The sequence below is a fragment of the Tauraco erythrolophus genome, chromosome 7, assembly GCF_009769465.1.
Source record: "Tauraco erythrolophus isolate bTauEry1 chromosome 7, bTauEry1.pri, whole genome shotgun sequence".
NCBI classification, from domain to species: domain Eukaryota; kingdom Metazoa; phylum Chordata; class Aves; order Musophagiformes; family Musophagidae; genus Tauraco; species Tauraco erythrolophus.
Window position 1 is genome coordinate 46,549,245 of NC_141471.1, and position 22,206 is coordinate 46,571,450.

A 22,206-nucleotide genomic window follows, 5' to 3' on the forward strand; every position below is an offset into this window, starting at 1 on the left:
AGAAGCCTTAATTCCTACATGACCATTCTCAGGCACTTCTGTGGTTTCTAGCACATCAATAACCCTTGTGTCTTTGCCGATGAATGTATCTCCATCCCCTACCTCCACTGAGATGGCAGACCGTCCCTCAAACATTGGTGAGCCACCTCCAGATTTATCACTAGTGAGCCTGGCTTTATTCCTTTCCTCCTTCAAGTCTAGTGTAAAGTTCTTTCCATGAGCCCTGCTAACTCTTGTGCAAAGATCCTTTTCCCTCTTCAAGACAGGTATACTCCATCTGTTGCCAGCAGGCCTGGGGTCATGCAGACCAATCCATGATCAAAAACTCAAAGATTCTGCCAGTGACACCAGGCTCAGAGCCAGGTATTGATCTGCTGGCTCTTCCAGTTTCTTCCCTCATTGTTCCCTGCAACTGGAAGGATAGAGAACACAACTTGTGCTCCAGAACCGTTAGCCATTCATTCCAAGGCCCTGAAGTCTCTCTTGATTGCCCTTGGACTTCTTGTTGCAACATCATTGCTGCACATCTGAAAAAATCAATAATGGATAATAATCTGAGGGCCATACCAGGGTAGGAAATTATCTTCAAATCTTTAACCCAGGCCCCAGGTAGGCAGCAAACTTCCTTAAGAAGTGGGTTTGCTCTGCATATTGGGCCTTCTGTTCTCTTCAGAAAGGAGTCTCCTATGACAATGACCCATCTTTCTTTATGGAAAAGTTTGCCCAGTTTTAACACAGGGCATAGGCTAACTGAACCTCAGCAACACCTCCAAGCTAGATGAACCACTGCCCTCGTTATTGACAGCCCCACTTGCAGAGCCCCACACCTATTTTCCAAGGGCACTGGGAAGGTGGGGTAGTCACAAAGCAGACATGCCCACTGTGTTGGACAGGAACTTGTCACCATTGCCCCCTATCCCTTAAGTCACTGTGCTCAGCCAGGCAGAAAGAGGATGGGCGATCCTCCGCATTGTGCGTGTGTCCTGTCTGTCTGTTGGGCTTGTCTCAGGGAGGGCAGTATAGATTTTGGTGTAAGCTAGCCATTCTACAACAAATTCTGCAACACATAGTGAGAGAAACTGTCTTGAGGCAGAGCCTGTCCTTATTGCACACCCTAGACACAAGCATCAGAATTTTTGTTCCCCAACCCAAGCCAAAGAAGCCTCAGAGATGGGTTAGGTTATGCATCTCTGCACAGATTCACAGCCAGTTTTCTGCAACACATGGTCAATGAAAGCTAAAGCTCCTGTGAGCTGACCAGGTTACTTTCTGCACTTTGTGTGCCAATACACAGGATAACCCTGTGTGGCTGGTTCAACATGCCAAACAAGGATGTTAAAAAGCCAAATAATTGTTATCTGAAGCTCAGTGCACACACTGAGTTCAGTACAAACATCCATTTTGCTCTGCTTCCCCACACAAAAGCTGGGAAAGTGAATTCCAAAGTTCAAGCACTGTTACTGCAGAGGAAACGCTGAAATGAAACCCAGACTCTCACTCTAGCAATGTTTCCACAAAATTTAAAGGACCAAGTTCTTGAGCACCTCTGTCAAACCAGTAACGTGCAAACTATTTAGGCTACATCTCCTAAGCGTACATACTTATTTTGTCCTTATTCCCATGACTCTTTAAAAGATCACAGTGAACAACAAAATACAGCTTATACATCTATAGCCATTTAAAGCCATTATAAGCCTATTAAAAAATGAAACAGCTAATAAGTTTTGAGTAGATAAAAGTAGTAGTAACCATTATTAAAACAAGGGATAACATGAGTTCTTACAAGAGCTATTTCTTCTGCTGCTATTTGTTTCTCCTTTGTTCCCTGCCGTTCCTTATAATACACATTTATCCAGGGTGAGGGGTGGTAAAGGAACTACTAACCAAAAGCTAGCACTTCAGAAACAGCCAGACACACACAAGTTGTGATGTAAATGCATGAGAACATGCTGGTGTTTTAAGACAGTCTCCTCCTATTTTGTGTGTAACAAGATACTGTCAGAAGGGCAAATTCATTTCAACTATAGCTGAATTTTATAAACGGGATCAAGTCGCACTGCTTCCCCCCTACCCCTGCAAGCTGACTAACCTCTAAAAAAAACTAGAACCACTACAAGTTTATAACACCATTTTCGCCTGGCATAGATTGTCATGGTCCCAGCCTTCATCCTGCACTTAAAATCACAGAAAATTCCCCCAAAATAGGAACTACATTGTCCTCTATCTGCCCCACATAAACACTTTTTCCTTGACAGCCACCATCTTTTACACCACAATCCTCACAAAACATCAAGCACTGCTCAGACCCAAAATCAGTTTTTAATGCTGTCCCTTTTAATGCAAGTACAAAAGCCCAGTCTGCTGTCAAGGCAAGCACTTTATGGAGTTGCAAACCTCCAAATTCCACTCAGAGCAACACTATCCTCTTTGAAACTTTTCCCAATGGCCGTCTCAAAGCAAGAGTCCATAAAAAGAGTTTATTTCATTAAACTGAAAGTTGTACAAGGGGAAACAGTCCTGCGAACACCACAATATTTAATTCAGACTTTTCAAATGTTTTGGAGTTTGACCATTTCAGGGAGGGAGGGAGGGAAGAGAAGGCATTTACCAGCCCTAACCATGATTGATTTAAAAAAGTTCAGGGAAACAGGCAGAAGCAAGTGCAGGGCTTCCTTTCAAATTTGAAAAGAAACATATCTTATTGTTGGCCCTCCGGTCACATTCTGTGCTGGTTTTCCTTGGGACCATCTAAATAAGACAGATGTAGCCAGTATCCAGGCAGCAGCTGAAGCCTGAGCACTAGAAAGGCACTCTGAGGTGGGGGATGGAAGGGAAAAGAGGGAGAAGAGAAGAGGAAGCCATTTGGCTATAAAAAGGATCTTTCTTTCCTGTTGAAATGCAATGGTGAAGAGTGTCAAAATGGCTTCAAGGTGGGGAGGTCAAACATGTTTTGAGATGTTAAAAACTCTTAAGCTTTGTCAAAAAGACCGAAAAAAAATATCTTAAAGTAGGTTTTTCTTCTTTAGTTCAAAATACTTAGCTACCATAATAGCTGCAAGCAATTCTGAAGTTTCCATCATCTGTTCACTTTTATCACAAATTAGCCAGAACTATTCAGTTAGTATTTTAGCCTAATGAATCTGCCAGTACAAAGACACCTCTGAAAATTACTGTTTTCCAGAAATTTTCAGAGGCACTTTCTTTGTCAATTCATCCTCCCTCCAGCAAGTCTCCATTTTAAAAATCAGTCACTACTGCTTATTTGGTATGACTGACTCTACATCAATAAGGATGCTGGAAAATAAGCAGTAAATAGCAGCTTTATTAGTGACACAGCGTCTGCACTCCGCACAATATGCCTTTAATCTGTATTCCATCAAAACTAAACACAACACAGGGGTTTTTTTTCTGCTAAACAATATTTCCAGAACCTCTGGGACTGTCATATTACATGCCATTTAAATCCAAGAACAAAATTTCAGACCTCTCCTAAACCTTACAATTCACAAAGCTAGACAACTAATGGTGCTTAGAGAGAAAAAAAAAAAAAAATCAAGATGTGAAAAAAGGCTTAGTAAAGCTTTTTGTCATGGTTTAACTCAGGCAGCAACAAAACGCCACACAGCCACTTGCTCACCCTCCCCCACCCCTGGGGAATGGGGAAGAGAATTAAAGGGGAAAAGGGAAGGAGAGTCATGGGTTGAGATAAGAACAATTTATAAGAATAAATGATAATAATAATGAATATATGTAACAATAATATATACAAAGAAGTGATGCACAATGTTCACCACCCAGTTGCAAATCCCTGCCTCAGCAAGTAATCCTGAAAGAGGCAAAGCTCAAAACTGCAATCCCAGACAACAGAAAGACCCAAAAAGAGAGCAAGAGATGGAACTCAGTCTGAGAGAGTCCTCCCAGACAAGAGAATTCTAACTTCCCAGCCAACCCTCATCTATAAACCAGGCATGACATTGCATTATACAGAATATTCCATTGGCCAATTTGGCCCTCAATTCTAAATATAACTTTAAATCATAAGTTAGGAGTCGTGAGTCCTTTGTCCCAGCCATGCTCCCCTCAGCCTGTTGTGCTCCTGCACACCGGCAAAACATGGGAAGCTGAAAAGTCCTTGAAGTCTCAGCACCAACTATAAGCATCAGTGCACTATCTTCTCATAAATCCCACACTTAATCCAAAACACACAGTTCTTTTGCTGCTAAAAGGAAAAGCTAACTCTGTCCCAGCTGAAACCTGGACATTTGTATCTTTCACCCTTTATTTCCTCACTCTTAAATTAAATCTGCACAAAGGAAGCACATCATTTGCACAGTGAAACCTTACTTTTATGGCTACAGTATGTCTTTAAGCAACTTCATCTTATTTCTGAGTTCATGCTGCAGTAATACAAAAGTCTGAGAGCTCTTTTTTTAAAAAAAACACTCAAGATAAAGAATTTAATGATGTGAAATAAGAGTCACTGGAGCACAGACTGGTACTCCAAAAACCCCCTCCTCACTCCTACTGGGGAGGAAGCCAGGCTCATCCTTGCTCTCTTGGGAAAAATCAATCAGGTGATTTACTCTATAAAGTTGAACAGCTCCCACAAGAGACTCCAATCTACTATCCCAGAAATTAGACTTGAAAGTTCATTAACACAAAATTGGATTTACACCTGCCTCATCTTTGAGAGGTGCAAGCAATAGAGATACAACAGAGCAAAGCCACTTCTCCACCATGACCTCCTCCCCACACACTTGGAGGGCTGAAGTAGGGGGTGTAGGAAGGCTACCTTTGGGAAAGGGTTTTGAGCCACAACTTCTGAACAGATGCTGGAAACCCAGATTCTCTATCCCCATCAGACATCTTAAGTTACAAATCCAAGAAGTTAATTCCATTTGCTAATATACAAGTCAGGATGTTGTTAGCATCCTGACAATCCCACTCAACCTTACAAGGTTCTCATGTTCTACGAGCACCTTGTCTCTGCCTCAAGTTTCTACATTCCACTAAAACTTGCTGCTTGGGGTGGAGATTTGCACTAACTGGTATTACAGCCCTTACGCACGCTCTGGGATATGGGTGTTACTGCTTTGCACCAGAGCTGTTCAATGGGAAAAGCCCTCTGAGAAGTGGCAAGTCAGACCCCTGTCTCACTTGGGAAGGTTTTAAGCAGGAAGCCTTCCCAGCGCCTGGTTGGATTGGCTTGTTAGAGCAAGACCCAGCATCAAGGGTGTTCCTTAAGGCTGGTTTCATATTTGGCAGGTTATCTAGGCTGAAGAAGTCACTCTTCTCTATACATTCTCACAAATAAGGTTCACAGTGCAACCAGACAAACACTTGGCCATCACAACACTGGAAGGCTATAAGAAAAGACAAAGTTGCTTGCAGCAAGAAAAGGCATTTGGGTAGAAGCACGACTTCCATCTCAATTGGCAAGGCTTCTGGAATTAATGCTTAATTGGCAATACCAAAGCTGCAAAATTTCAAACAATTCTTCAAGCCAGATTCACTAAAACTGCCATCAAAAACATGGTCAGAACCTAAAATCATCCTCGTCCCCAAACTCTGCAGAATTCAGTATTTGATCAACATTGTTTATTTGAATTTAGTCAAAACTAAGATGTCAGTCCCTTTTTAGGGCATAAAGGCTGAATCCCCTTGTGCCAGACACTATTTTCAGATGCCAGCACTGTTGCCAAATTGTCTGGTCAACTAAGCTAGCAAGGACGGAAGCCCATCTTAGCCTAGTATACCTCTACAGAAGGTACACACAGAGGTGGGACAGAAAGTTGAGAGTCACTGAACCAAGTAGTACCCCCTCTTCCCTTTGTTCCAGGGTAGGGTTAGTAAATGACTAAGATTTCAATTCAAATTCTCAAGCCTGCAGCATGTGATACTAAGACTTTCACCACATAACCACCTGATTATTCAGAACCACAGCATCAGAAAACATCTCAACCAGAAAAGGTATTTTTAAAAAGGTCAGGACAATGAATAGCCAAGAGATGGCAGTGTTTCTATCTGGTAAACAAGAAAAATACTAAATGTATATAGCATTTTAGTAGGGTAGGAAATCCAGTGGCATCAAACAGTGATACATTGCAAGAGGCACAGATTTTTTTAAATGGCTCCTCTCCCTTCCAACTGCAGCCCAGTTAAACTGAACAGCCTCTTCAGGTACTACCTCCAGTTCTTGGTTAAAGCAATTCCTTTAAGTAGCAGTAGTAGTATACTACTACAAACATTCAGATTAATAGTAACTGGATGCTTCCAGAAAGAAGGTGGCAATATTTTAGTGGTTTAGTAGGCTCCGATAAATGAAAGCATAAGAGATTGTCTATGCCGGTTTTTAATTTGACAAAGAACTCTCAGCTTTAAAACACTTAAATGTTCTAGCTTTTTCAATTTGACTTACATTTACAAAAAAGGAAGAGTAACTGTATAAATCAGTACTTAAATTTCACTGGGCATTTAAGCTAGCCTAAGGAAATCCCAAGACTGCCTCAACTCTGAGTTTCTAACATGGTTATTGAACACTGGAAGATGAAGTTTCAGTTCACATGTTCAGTGCAAAGGTCACAAGCTCTGCAAGACCATGATCAGAAACATTCCAGGGCAGTGTTGCTTAATTCATGGCAACAGCTTTATTTAACAAAAGCACTCAAGGAATGGTTTCCCTACGTAACTCCATATGGGATCAAACATGAAACAAGTCAGCTTACTCCAAGAAGTGGCTTCTTTGACTGCATGAGAGCTGGGTGTTTTGAGAATTTGTTTGGCTGGTTTTGTTTCTTTTTTGTTTGTTTAAACTTTGATTTATAAAGATCTTTCATTCTGAAAGGATTTCTACCTAGCTGTAGCAGAAAGAGCCATGGCATACATATTTGGCAGGAATGTCTCCCCTGCCTGGAAAAAAACAGATACATGAAATAGGGAAAAATAACCCACACCCCACGATATTCTGACTCTCACTGATTCAGGAGAGTATCTTTCAACAACAGCCATTTGCTCCTAGTGAACTGCTGGCAGCAGTTTGCCTGGGTCAGACAGGGGTCTCCAAAGAGGAGTTTCCTTTCTTAGATCACAAGTATAGTATTTTATGTCTTTTTCACATCACACTGCTCAAAAACATGTGCTACTTCATTAGAATATGTGCATCCAAAACAAGTTACTAGATTTACAGCTGCAGAAATCACTTTGTATTATTTCCCCCTATTTTCCTCCTTAGGGCAAGGGGCTACATAGCTCTGTCAAAGTATCTCTGCCACATGACCCAAATGGAAAATTGCCATTCTATTTCCAAAATGAAAATCTACTAATACAGGCAGCAATTATTTCTTTACACATACCCTAGGGAAATTCATATCAGCAAGCCTTGTAGTAAAATCATAACCCACAACATAGAATGAGATCATTGTTCTCAAAGCAAGGAGTAAACCAAATTCTGTCAGTTCCCCAAGAACAGACAACTAGAATGGAGTTGTAAGAAGAATATATCATGAGTACTTAGTCAGATTTCCATCCCAAGGTAAGTCTCACACAAACACACTTGAATTCTGCAAGAACGTAACACTGTTCTCATATGATGAGGAATACCTGGAAGAGTGAACAGGATTTCCAAGACAGATACCATTTCAGTGAGTCTCTCACCTGCTGAAAGCATATTTGGATAGCACATAGTAATGTCAGCTGGAAGGTATCACTACTTTATTTTGGTGTTTGTTTTAACATGCAACACTTCTCTTTCCAATCTATCCCCTAGCTTATAAGAAGTGTTTGCTTCTATGTTTTCTCCTTGGACAGCATTAAAATGAATATTAACTTCAAACAATAAAAACATTAATGAAAATACTGTCTTCTCCTCTAGCCAAGATGATATTAAATTCCATGCGTTATACGGTATTTTCAGTTGAGACTTTTTTTCTGTTGCTCATCTTAGAAAACTGATGTTAAAGAGTCTAAGACAGGACATAGTCAAGGCTTCCCCATGATAATTTTAAATACGAATTAAAAAAGCAGGATACCTTGTAGACCAGTTACTCTAGAACTACATACTATACAGCCTTCTATATTTTTTCTGAAACGGCTATATTGAACATTGGTGAAGACAAAACAGCAGTTCTGACAGGATACTGGTTCAATACATTATTCCTAGATTGATTAACTGTCAAGATTTATCTTTCATTTAGGAAAAAATAAGTCAGTCTCACTATGCTAGCCAAACCCTCATAAATAGTATACAAAAACGATGTTTATATACGTATACTGACAATATATAATGAAGACAAAAGAATAGCAACAGAAAAAGTGTATTACTGAACAGCTGAGAGGAATGAACACATACCCCATGTTTAAACAGTGACTTACACTAGCAAAAAAAAGACTTAAATTAAAAGCAAGATGTTTAGACACAACAATGCTTTATAATGAGCAGTGGAACCATGGCTTTAACCAGAAATTCATTCAAAGCAACCAAGTTATTTAATTCCCTTTCAAAGCTTGGGTTGTTAGATTTAGAGTAGAGCTGGGGAAGGAGAAGAGATTAACATTAACAGGTTTGAACAAGAGAAAGGGAACATGAGTAGTTTTTTTTCTCCTTCCCTACAGCATCTTCAGCTGCACACTTTTGCTGCCTCCATTGTCCAACGATATCAGCCACCCTGGCATTGGCTTCCTTCCTCAGATTTGAGCCAGTCCACCCAGCTACTTTTTGCTAATCAAAAAAAAAGTAAGGATCAGATACGGAACACAGATTGTCTGAAGGGGGCGGAAGGAGAAAGGAAACACAGATTTAGATGACAAGGGATACCTGCGCCAAGGCTAGTGAGGCAACTAACTGGGTTTTGTGTAAGCCACCTTGCTTTGCCTGCGTATCAAGCAGTATGTCATTTCCCTCTCCCCTATAACGAATGCAACTTTCTGTGCCTGGACCCCACCTGGAGTCCACATCATCAAGGGGTTTCATCAGCTTGAGCTTCTTTGCAGCACTGTTCTCTGCTGAATGGTGTAGGCTGGCACTAAGAAAAGGTTTCAGAAGTGACAGAATTCATAAACAGAATGAAAACGCTAACTTGCATTGTATGTACAAGGATGTTACTTGAGAAAGGCATGACTTATCTATAAGAAACTGGTTGCCAAATGAACCAGCTGAGTAAGGCCTCCACACAAGGTTTTTGTGGCTTTCTGTAGATAAAGAGAACTCAATTGCTGTGCAGCATCTAAGGACTGATATGAAAAAGAAGACATTAACTGAAAGAATAGTTCATGGTTATTTCTTTGTTCCAGTTTGTAAAAGTAAGCTCAATATTAAACCCAAACTTTTGAATTAAGGTTCTCCCATTTCTGCTCTCGATGTAGAAAGTTTTTTTTGGCATTGCTGCCAAGAGACCAGGATAGGAGCACTAGTAAATACTGTCAGTAGGCACATACTACTTGAACTCACTTCATTGACTCAGAGGCATAGGAAAAGTAATGAAAGAACTGACAAGGAAGCATCCAGGTGAAAGAGCTTTTGGATCTAATCCAAGCCCAAGTGTATAGTATACCCCTACAAGCTCAAGTGGCCAGCCAGAGAACCCAGCTACTCCAATATTCAGAGGGACATGCTGACCTTACCTATATCCAGTCAATGCCAAAAGCTCATGCAAGGGGAAATGAATGTATACATTATGTTAATTTTCATTTTAATTAATCTCTTTAATAGTTCTGTGGAAGGCCTATCTTCCTGAACAATAAAGAAATTTTCATTGTAACTAGCAGTATCACATGCAATCAAAGCCTTTTCCACTTGTCTTTGGTACAAAGAACTTAACACTGGCTTGACACAGCTGCTACTGCTTAGAGAGTAACAATTCAGATAGAGGTACTTACTGAACTACTTTTTGACAGGATGCAAAGATTGGATAACATCACCTTTGCCAGAAAGGCAGTAACAAAGATAAAATCATGTTTGTTTTGACAAGTCATGACTGTCTAAAACTTGTCCTATTGAGTGTATCAGATGTGTATGCATTTGTACACAGTCTGTCATTAGCAAGAGCAGCTCTCAAGAGTGGCCCAAGGTCTGGAGTAGACAGCCCTCCAGCAGCATGCCAGCTAAGCAGAGGAAATCAGCTCAAGACCCTCCAGGCTTGCTTCCACTCACACCAGCCTGCTCAGACTGCCCATGAACCTCCATACTAACCATCTCACCAACAACCATACAGCATAACTCTATTAAGGGAGCCATGCTTCAGCAACAGAAAACTCAAGGGTCATACATTACATCTCTCCTCTAGTAAGAGGCTCAGAGCCTTTTAGAAAATAAGTAATGCTAGAAGAAAGCAACAGCTACCACAAAACAGTACTGTCAACTAAAATACATGTCTGCTTTCTCCATTCTGAACACCTTCACTCTAAGAAAGGGCAGGCTGTTACCTTTTGGGACACTTAGCCACCACCATTTATAACCCTAATCCAATTCCTAATTCTAATCTTATCAATGCTTCCATGATATTTGTGAGGAGGACATGAATACACACCCCTCATCACTTACAATTGTATTAAGTACAAGAGGGAAGGAATCAAGAATAGTATTATATCTTCCCTCCCTTTACCATTGTATTAAGTACAAGAACTGCACTGGGAAGACTAGGACCTCAGTATTCCAGTAATTCTTTCGTATTTCATCCTCTCCAGTTCCCTAAGATTTTGTTGTTAGTTTAAGTTATTTCTTTCAAGGTAGAATCCACTCCAAACCACTGCCTGACATTTCCAGTTCTGAAATTTTTAGGTTGGGTTTTTTTTTTAAATAAACAATCTCCCCTCACTCCCCCAAAATATCTGCACATCTACTTAAAAGGATTTAACAGAAGTTGACAGCAAATACATTGTGTTGAGACCCGACTGTGACATTGCAGCTGCATCTACAGTAACTAGAAGGGGGCAAAGTTATTTGCCATTTGTTCAGTCAATTCAATACGATTCAATAGACAATTTAGTTATCCACACAATAGTTTCTATAACTTGCAAGCATTTCAGGGGGAGAATCGCAATTTTCATTTTCCCCTACAAATAACCATTGTTCTCAGAAGGGAGACAGTTCTCACAACAACTTTAGCTAGCTTACTTATCAGTCATCAATTAAAGAAAATCTGCTTTCCAGTTTGCTCATCTAGCCAGAAAAACTGTGTTTAGGACACGCTCAGTCGGCTCATTTGGCAACCAGCTTCTTACAGAGAAGTCATGCCTTTCTCAAGTAACATCCTTGTATGGATCAAGTATTCGTGAAATTTGAGTGACTTTGTCTAGCAGCCTGCAGACCCCCTTCACGCTCCAACTTCAATGTATTAAATCTCCAGTGCCTTTGGGCACACCATATATAGCAGTGGGGGCGGGGTGTGCTGCGGGGGGGGGGGGGGGGGGGGAGGAGGGGGGGGAATTTAACCCTTCACCAGCATTGCTTTTGAAGGTAAAAGGCAGCATGGAGGCATGATGGTTCTTTCCATCCTCTAACGAGTTTTTCCTCAAGGTAACTCTGCCTCACATACACGTGCACTTACTAAAACATTTTAGAGCTATATAGTTGACTTCCAAAGCACAGACAGACACAGCAACAACACGCCCCTAGAAGCGACCTGATATTTATCACTTACACCCTCAATCACCTTACATAGAGTTATTGCATGTTGCAGAAGATCAGGAATAGTAATTGTGCCAGGTGACCGGGGCCAGTACCCACCAGCTCACTGGCAATTCGCAGACCAGGCTACCAACCCTCACGCAGGAGAGCAGCATTCTCTAATCCCTTGACGCAGCACTAGGTTGGATTACAAAGCTTGGAGGCATCCATAACACAGAGAGCTTTCAAGCTTTGCTTGCACCAAAGATTTAAGGCTAGGGATTTTTATATTCTACACTTAACTACTTGTGCCATGCTTGCTGTCAGACAGTTAAGAATCACTGAAGTGAAGGGGGAGGGAAAAGGGGAGGATTTGAGGTTTGATAGCTGACATTGTCCCCTAAATAATAGTTTGCCTTTTGTTAACCAGGAGCAGCTGAACAAAAGGCTGTATAAAATTAGCGTTCTAGCATATGCCTGCCACTCTGGACAGCAAGTACCCAAACATGCAAACAGAACCCACAAAATCCAAGACAATACAAGACAAGGGGAAGACACAGCAACAAGCTCTAGCACTACCATCTGAGAATCCTGTTGTAGTTTGATTTCTGAATCTCAGGTCCCTGCCAGCCTTTCAATCCAGCCAAACATAGCATTTGGTAGTTCTGTACATTTACAATACCTCTACTAAGGAAAAGAAATATTTACAGTAGATGGTAGTTTATAACAACATTGGCTAACCACAAAATGCATGGGATGAGCATGTCATACAAGCAAACAACTAGAAAAGATAACGTTTAGTAAACTTGACAAAATACCTTTAAAATATTTTGGTTATGCATGGAGAACAACATTAAAGGGAAAATGATGCAACGCAAGTTTAGCTACTACCTTTAGCTCACTAAAGGACCCTTTTTCCACCAAAGCATTGAGATCCAAGGGCAGGCAGTCACTATTTTGACAGTCCTGGAAAGTACTGGTACTGAGAGGAGCCTGGGAGATTACTTGTGTGATCTTAGTGAAGATCATACTATGGTAACAAAGAGAAGTAAGACATAACTACTGGGGTAACAACAGGAGAACAGCAGCCTTTGATTGGATTCGTTTGTTCATTTCAGAAACAAATTTAAGATATTTCACGTTTGTTCAGTAAAGACCATTTCCACTATAGCATTGAAGACATACCTCACCATCCCCAAAATTTTAAATATTCAACTCTGAAAAGTGACTTTCACCCATTACTAGTGAGACAAGTTTAAAGATTGACTCAAGGTGCCTACCTACTGCTGGAAGGTAAGCCATTTCCTCCAAGTCAGCACCAGTGCTGAGGCATAGCACAAAGCATGCAGAATCATAAAACAATAAGCTTTTCATCTGAAGTTTACAGTTCAAGTCTTAGTCACTTCAAAGATATTTCACCTACATATAGGAAAACTGCTGACTAGACACCATCCTATCCAGCAAGCTCACCATCTGAGGTTTTAGAAATGCATGTTATGTACTCAAATGAAATAACAGGAATGGAGCTCTTATTTCTTACAGCTGAACATGCAACTATGAATTAATTCTTGTTAGGAAATGTCCAAGAGACTGCACAGCAGGACAACACAGAACCTATATTCGTGAGCCTCATCTGTGGGTACTGAGTTTTACTCCTTTTCATACTAAACAGCTAGAGCATTCAAAGCTGGCCAGCATTTTTAGTTCCTAAATGAGAAGATTATTAGCTACAGGCTCCAGAGTAGAAAATTTTGTTATTTTGTTGAGGGCTGTTAAAGAAGAAAGAGAAATAGCTTACGAGTCAGAAGAACTTTAGGAAAGAAATACTACTCCTGTGTTAGCCAAATAACATTTTTCTTTAAGATGGGAGGAGGAAGGGGAAAGAGGAAGAGATAAAATTGTCCACCAAAGTGATACTGCATTGTAAAGAAGTTTTTGAACTCAAGTTAGAAAACAGCAGATAGTATCATTCTGATTCTTTAACATGTTTTTGTTCCATTCCTGTAACTTTCAAAATTGATTTGGATGCATAAGCATAATTTGTTAGGTAAGAGGACCAAACCCATTCTGCCCACATAGCCCTCAACAAGCACAGCCAGGGAAAGTAGGAAACTTTCTGTGGAAGGAGCTGCAGCAGAGCCCATGACAAGAACAGCTAAAACAAGGACACATGCCTAATATATTTTAGGATCGGGGCATCTATTCATTACATTAACAAATACTTGCATTGCCAAGCTGTAGTCCCATTCCCATCCAGCATTTCTACACTTCTAATTAAGACTGCAAATGACAGGTAAAAGCATTACTAAAAATTGTGTACTACATAATTATGATCCAAGATTATATTTGTAACTTCTCTATTGAAAGTGGATTACAGCTAAAGACAATAAACCCCTTCCGTGAAATCTTATCTGTGTAACATTAGTCTTGCATTTGGTGCATTGTTCATACAGCTTAAGATCTGTGCTCTCAACACATCATGATTCTTTTTGTGATAGAGACACCAACAACTTTGCAGGAAGGAAGGGAGTATGGGAGGAGAACTAGGAAGAAACAGGGTCAAGACATTATTGAAAGAGGAATGATACCTTCTTAAAACAGAGGAACTAGGTAGTTTTCCTCTGAGGAAGCATGGTCTAGCAAGCATGTTTGCATGCTCTGAAGATTTAGCTGAAAGGAGAAACTCCTACACATGATGCCAGACTTCCATCACTAAATTGAAGCAAAATTCAGTCAGACCCTCTCTTCAAGTTATGAGATACACTTCAAGACCTCAGTTTTAGCAAAACTGAAGTTAAAGAAAATTAAATCCTCAGTAGACTAGTTTCATGCCTTCTTGCATGCACATCTCCAGGCCTATTTGCTCAAGAAAGTTATTATAACCTCAGGTCTGTGCTACAGCCTGCAAGTTTCTACTTTATTGATACTGTCGGGTTTTTCAAAGATGTTCTCAAAGTAAAAATAGTGTTCAGGCAACTTTCATGGACAAGGCATTTCTGTTTCTTCCAATCTTTACTCACTGGAAATTACCTGAAATCATGTTTAATTAGGTCAATAGTATAATGATAACAGATTATTACCAAAGAAAAAACAAAACAAACTCAACTTTGCTGTATCTACCCTAAAACATTGAGAGTATTTGAACATCAGTCACAGCAAATCAGGAGAAAGGAGGGAAGGTTTTGATTCTGTACAGTATGGTATTAAAGCTGTTTCAAGCCAAGTTTTCATTCTCTTACAAAAGAGAAGCAGTTAAATAAAATACTTTTACATAGAGGGAAGAGTCAGGAGCTAAAGGTATGCTGGGGAAGGGGCAGCTGAAAGTAAAGTAGAGTAATCTAAGAGGCGACCTGTTTAGCACCAGATATCACAACATCATTTGTAAGTAAAAAAAAAGGTGAAATAAGAGAGTATTAACATCTTTGGAATGATGAAGGGTTTTAAGTCCACATTATATAGACCACATATGAACAAAATAACTCACTGCCTTGCCTTCTTCACCAGGAAAAAAATTAAAAAGGAAAACACAAGTTTCAGTACCTGAATCCAACATATTATCTTCAGATTGGGCACTTGCATGTGCATTTGATATCAAAAGAGAAAAGATACAGTAAGTACAATAAATGAAGTGTGCATCAGGATAAACTAGTATATGCAGTTTCTTACATATACTGAAAGTATGTATTTCTCTAGCTCATGTGCACATTCTCATATAAAGCTGAAGCTATAGCAGCCACAACAGCTGCAACACAATAAGCATCACCTATTAAGACCAGTGCCTCCAGGATGCACTCCTAAAAAATTAAATAAACCAAATAAACTTATACCAATGCTAGAAGAAGGAGGAAGGGACAAAAGTTTTCCATCGTGTTAAGCAAGGTAAATTTGGCTCACAGAAGCATCTCCTCAGTGCACACAACCCAGCCTGGTGAGAACAGAGGAGAAGTGAGATCTCTTTCTCTGAGTAGCCATGAGATGTTAGTAGTTTAGGCATAAATTCAACCTGCAAATTTAGCCAAGGTAGCAGGTGAGTAGCTTTCAGTTCAGCTGACAGTTATATGTTTGAACGTCTTCTCCTGTACACACATGCGCCTTTGAAAGCTGCATCTTTTACAGTCTGTAAGACAATAAGAAGATGTAGAATTTTTTGGTACTCTAAAAACCCAATAAACTCAGCAATATATGCAACTCCAGAATTCAATATAGCAATCTAATTCTAGCCAGTCTTGTCCACGTGCACAATATTCCCATGAGTCATTTCAACTCACTGATCTGGCAAGATACTTCTGAGTTTGTGAATTAATCTGATCAATGAAGAATCTGACCAAAGCCAGAACTGATGCAAGCAAAAGGAAGGAACAGTGTGGCTAAGGGCAAGTGGAGAAAGAATTTTAAAACCCTTTCTTGCAGTGGAGGGGAGCCATGGTGCTACAGGGTTTTGCCTTGTCACCTGAACCACTTCTAAAATGGAATCTGTAGAGCAATATGAGAACTAAGGGGTCACAGACCATTAAATTCACTGAACTTGGCAACTCTGCACTTTCCCTAGAAAGTGTTAGAAGCCTGCTATTGAAGTGTTTTGACGATCCGCCACTGTTATCACCAAGCGATACTAAAAAGCATGGAGCAGCTGAGAGCTGGCATAAAGGAATCTCCGCATCATTTAACTTGAGACTTGTAGCCTTTTCCACTTTCTGCAACAGCAAAGTCATTTGAATCCAGGTAGTTTATCTATATGAACCAAGTATCCTACAGCTGTTAGAAATATTTTCTAAGCGTCTGGTTTAGTTTGGAGTCCATTATTGAAAATTCTGTGGAAAAAAATAGAGGTGCTCTTTCAGTCTGAGAGATGAGACAAGCATACTTTGACATGACAGTATATTTGATTTAATTATGGGTAAGACTAAGGTAAAAGCTTTTTCAAGTTTAAACTCCTGTTCTAGCAGCTTTTATGACAGTAACATCTAGTTACTACTGTAACATTGATAATTCTATCTGCACAAACATGGTCACACAAAAGATTTTCAGGGTTGCAACACAAACATTGCTACATTTGTAGAATGCTTTGAAGCATCTGATTGATATTAAGCATTTCCCTTGATACCCTGAGAGTGTTTTACCTCAGACAGAGAGGTTCCAAGTGGTAAGCAACCAGACTGGGTTTCAACAGCAGCTCTATGACAAAGCTTGCCTTCTGCCTTTTTTTTTCCCCCCAGGAACAGTTTACTTACTTTCCTTTCATGCACCGTTGTACTATTTGCAGGCACTAGCCACCCTGAAAGCAGCACCCAGAGTCTCACTTTATTTAATGTTTGCCACCACAGTAACAGGCAGTATTCTCTGTTGTTAGTAACTGCATGTACTCATAGCACCCATCAGGTTACTGTTGTTGTACCAGTCAACAGCTCAACCAAAAACAGAACCGACTGCTCCAGACATCCCAGTAAAGAGTTGAAATCCACGTTTCTCTGTACCAAAAGGACAAGCAACTACATTGACCTCTTCTTGCAAACATGTATCTGCAGTCTTGGTTTGAGACCTGGAACACCCAGTAAGCAACCACCCACTGCGCGATTCCTCTCCGCACCTGAAAGATTCTCAAAACAGGGGTAGGAGGAGGGAAAGTTACGGGGAATGGACAGTGCTTCCCAAGAGGAGGGATGGAAAGACCAGAGAGGAACAGAACCAAAGGTAACAAGTGAAGTAGCAATGTTAGAAGGACAGGAGTATCACGTTCTAGATGAGGAGGTAGAAAATAAGGGAGCCAGCTGCTCACCCAGAAAAGCCTCAGGGACAGTCAGAGTCAAACTCCTTATAACTGATCTCAAACAGGGTGAGGCGGTTACATCCCAGGGAAGGAGAACTCCGCATCTGAAAGAATCACTGTTCTAGCAGCTTACAGATGAGATCTGCCCATGCTCAAACTCACCTGTGTGACATTAGTCTGAGGGAATATCCTGCAGAATCAGAGTTTATAACTACTAATATTACGATTTCAAGCTACTATTCCAGCCTTGCATTTTAGGTTTGTTTTTACACTATTAGACAGCCAAGCATAGTACTTAGTGCACCACTTAAGTACTCTCTTGGAAGGCTGCCTTTCTATTATCGTTCCTTTTATGAGGCTGTAAATAGCCTTCTTAGAATTAAACAAGCAATAACCCTCACAGTTTTGCAGCCACCTCTTCTCAAAAAAAAAGTTGTAGACCTCACCCACATTTTTAGCAAAAGTGAGAAAGATTGACAGTATAAACTGTTACCAACAGTCATAGTCTCTCCCAAACGTTTCCCCTTGAGTGAATAATAAATACTTGCAAATACTGCTCAGGCACACCCACATTAAGGAACCACCAAAACTCACTAATCAAGAACAGTAGTAGATCATTAATTTGCAGAATAAAAGCCCTTCTCAACAGGGGCTGAAGGTTTGAAAATGCTCACTTGTTTTAAAACAATTTCTAGGTCTACAGGACACAAGGACACCCAAAACCAATCTTAAGAGACAGGTACTCTTTTCAAAGCACACTGTTGAAAATAAAATTAGTTATGTAAAATAAATTACAGCTTTTCTAGAAGTAACTTCTAAAAAGCTTGTTACAGTTTAAGCAAGGCTATCTTTTTTTTTTCCCCTTGCAATTTAAGCTTTTAAGTCTATAAAATACCTTGGAGCTCTTGTCCCAGCTACTCTATACCAAGTGGCAGAGAATACATCTGCTCTAGACACTGGATATGCTATCCTGTAGCAACAGCCCTCCATTGTTTCATTTTACACACTTTAACAAGAAGTTTTGTCATACTGACAACATAAGAACTAGAAGCTTTTTAGCCCATACCACAAGTCCAAAGTTACACTCCAAAATGAATGCAGAAACACAGCTTTTTTTAGCATATTAAGAACTCTATGCTTCATTTCATTCTGGCGTTCAGTATTACATATACACTTTGGGAAGCCCACTAGCAGGAAGATACTTAGATACCACAAAAAGCTGTAAGCAGCCCAGTTGCCATAAGGTTGCTGTTTTGGAGTTTTTAGGGTTTGGTTTTGTTGTTTGTTTTTAAACTTCCTTGCCCCTCAAGCACACCCCACCCCCTCAAATGTCATTTAAGGTTTTTCATTTTCCGCCAATTTCGCACTTCCAGTCTACTGACACCAGCAACTTTAAGAAAAAAGAAAAGCTCTTCCAGAGCTTTTGAGAAAATTATTTCAGAGGCTCAGCAGCATTAGAGGAGACAGGAAAAGCGTCCTTGCAAACTGAAGACAAAGGCATCACCGCATTTCACCAGGCTAAACACTTTCATGTACCAGTTAAGCAAGCATCCCACGGAAAACTCTTGCACTACCCTGCACTCAGGAAGGTCCTTCCCCTGAAGCAGTTTGTTGTGCTGTCCGATTTCATACTGGGAGGAAACTACCTTCAGCACTGAAGTTACTGGAAAATTCCAGCAAAATCCCCGGCGTTGACCCCCAGAGCAGATGGGGGGACAACAGACCGCCATTTTCCAATTTCAGATGAAAATCAAGTTTCAAACTACCAGAGCAAAAGAACTATGTCCCAATGAAACTTCAAACGCTTTCACCACATTTTGAAGAAGCCGCAGCCTCTTTTAGATATGTGAAACGATATCGGGATCATCAGAAGCAAAACTTGTGAGCAAAGCATTTTAAATTGAGACCACGTAAAGCAAGTTCCCATTTTTATATCAGTAAAGTTCTCGTTTGCACCACAGAGGCAGCTAAAATAATTCACGCTTGTCCATACCAGCTACATCTCCTGCTCTTAACATCTTTGCTCACTTTCTGACTACGTTCAATACATTAAAAAAAAAAATCGTTTAAATCCTCGTTACAGTTATCTTCCCCGTTTCTTCGTTTTCTTTCTTCCATGGGTTACGTGCCGCGCACGGTACAACGCAGATTCCACGAAGTAAATTAGATTTGCCTTAGAAAGACGAGGGGCTTGGGGGTCGTCTCCAGACTTTTTTCCCCTCGCTTCTATCTCCGCGGTCTCGCCACGCGCCCCACGAGCTCCCTCAGAAAGGCGGCGGCGGCGCCGCAGCAGCCCGACGCCCCCGCCGCACCGGCTTCCCGCCGCGCACGGGCGGCCCGCGGCTCCCACGGCCGCCTCCCGGGACAACGGCTCCCGCACGTCGCAGCGGGCGTCCCCCGGCTCACCTCCTCCTCCTCCCGGGCGGCGGCGCCCGGAGGAAAGCGGGGGGTGCCCGGGGACGCCGCCGCCGCCTCGCCGCGCGCGCTCCCCCGGCCCGTTAACGGCTCTCGCCCCCCACCCCGCACCGACCGCGCGGCGGCCCTGCCCCCCCCACCCCCCACCGAGACCGCCCCCGGCCCGCGAGCCCCGCCGCGAGCGGAGGAAGCGCCGCGGCCGGTCCCCGCCGCCGCGAGAGTGCGAGGCGGGCGGGGGCCCTCTGGCGCCGGCGAGGGGCGGGAGCGCGGCCGCCCCCTCCCATCCTCCCTCCCTCCCTCCGTCGCCGCGCACTCGCTCACCTCGTCGTCGTGGTGCTGGCAGTAGCTGGCCCGGTCGGGGAAGACGGAGAGGATGTTGTAGGGCGAGGCGGGGTAGGGCGGGCTGAGGGCGAGCGGCGCGGCGGGGCCGGCGGCCGCGGCGGGGCCGGGGGCGGCGGCGAAGCGCTCGATGAAATGGTCCTTGGTGAGGCGGACGCGCTGGTGCGCCCGCACGCAGTTGTCGCACAGGTGCTCCTGGCAGTCGAGGCAGCGGGAGCTGGCGGCGTTGCCCTCGTCGCAGGAGCTGCAGCGGGGCTCGCCCTGCCGGCTGTGGGGCCGCCGCAGCAGGAGCGCCGCCGAGCCGCCACCGCCGCCCGAGGAGGACGACGTCGAGGAGGGCGCGGCCGAGGCGGCGGCGGCAGCGGGCGAGGAGCCGGCGGCGCGGTGCGGCGGCGGCGGGCGGCCGTGGTGGCGGTTGTTGCCGCCGCCGCCCCCTCCTCCCGCGCCGGAGCCTGCAACGGGGCCGGCCCCGGCGGCGCGGCCGTTCTTCTGCTCGTCGGCGGCGGCCGCCACGACGACGACGTCCAGCAGGTTGCTGAGGAGGAAGTTGGAGGAGGGCAGCGCGTCCATGCCCGAGGGCTCCGAGATCACCACCTTCTGGTCGCAGATGGGGCAGCGCAGCTTGAGCGCGTCCCCCGCGCCGGGGTGCCGCTGCGCCTCCAGGCACTGGCGGCAGAAGGCGTGCAGGCAGGGCAGGACGTGGAGCCGCCGCGGCGGGCCCCCGCAGGAGGAGCCGCCGCCGCCGCCCCCGGAGGAGCTGGAGGTCTGCGAGGAGGACGAGGAGGTGGAGGAGTTGGAGGAGAGGGGAGCCGGCGAGCCGCACATCTCCTTGCACAGCGGGCAGATCTGGAAGTCGGACTCGGGAAACGAAGCCATTTGCGATGGGCCCGACTCCCCGATGGGGGGTAAAAATGGATCTTCCCCTCCCTCACGGAAAAAAAAAAAAAGAAAAAATGAAAGCGGAGGGAAACACAGGAGGCAGGGGGCGGCTGGAGCGGCGTGGGGAGAAGGTAGTTCTGCAAGCGGCTTACGAGCAAGCTGGCATCGATCAGTCGTTTTGCCAAGCAGGATCGATTGGCCGGTTTTGCAAATACGGTGTCATCGATCCGGCGGTCTGCAGGGAGCTGGATCCTCGCCTCGTACCTCGCTGCTGCCGCTGCCGGGCTTACTGCTGCGGGGGGGAGCGCCGGTATTTTTGGTATCAAGGTGTAGCCGTCCCGTTCTCTCTCAGCAAATGGATCCTCTCTTCCCTCACATGTACTTAACCCCGATCCCCCGTTGCATTAGACAAATTGTATCGATTCCCAGATCGGTCAATACCTCACACAGTCTTCTCATTTCCCCCTCGGGTCAGCAGTTTGACAACGTGGTTTGGTTACTCGTCTTCCTCAACAGAAAGTGCATGGGCGCCTATCGCCCGATCCCCACCGCATCCAGCGGGGACCGGACCTCTGTCCGCCGGGGCTCGGCTCCGGTTCCCACGGCCGCAGGATGGGGTCGGGGCGCCGGGGCGGCAGTGCAAGTCCCTCTTGGCCGGGCGGGGAGGACGCGGGTGGGGGGCAGCAGGGGTTTAACTCAAGTTTCGCTCTTTCTTCTTGGGGCGTTGGGTTTTTTCCTCTTTTCCTTTAAACCTGTGCTTGTCGGGGGGGAAGGGGAAATTTCGTTTCAGTTCCCCCCTCCACTTTTGCAATCCAGAGCAGCTCTAGGAGAGAGAGAGGCACTGAAACACAGTGGCCAGGCAGACTTCTCCGGCTCCAGTCCTCCCCCGCCGACGCCTGCTCCACCACCGCATGACTGGGGGGTGGGGATGGATGGAGGGCGGCGTTGGTACCCACCCCACCGACAGAGACTCACGCTGGCGGGACACAGAGGAGGAGGAGGAGATGGAAAGCGAAGAAAAAAGGGCTCTAGGGACGGCTAAGAAGAGCAATCCCTTCTCGCCTCCAAGAGTTCCCCCGGCTCCCACCGGACGCCTTCCTTTAAGCGGGGCTCCCCGCGGAGGGCAGCGCCGAGCCCGCAGCGGCCCCGCCACACGCGGTGCCCGGTGGCTCGGGTGGGCTCTCCCGGCCGGCGGCGGGCCGGT

At 43.9% G+C, this 22,206-nt stretch overlaps 1 protein-coding gene across 1 annotated transcript in view; it reads right to left on the reverse strand.

The window, feature by feature from the left end:
- The window catches only part of TRIM71 (tripartite motif containing 71), a 63,409-nt gene extending 42,410 nt beyond the window's left edge, over positions 1-20,999 (reverse strand). Inside the window, exon 1 of the mRNA XM_086614869.1 lies at positions 20,106-20,999. Coding sequence (XP_086470995.1) covers positions 20,106-20,999 — 894 coding nt within the window. The remainder of the gene's footprint in view (positions 1-20,105) is intronic.
- Positions 21,000-22,206: the final 1,207 nt, after the last annotated feature.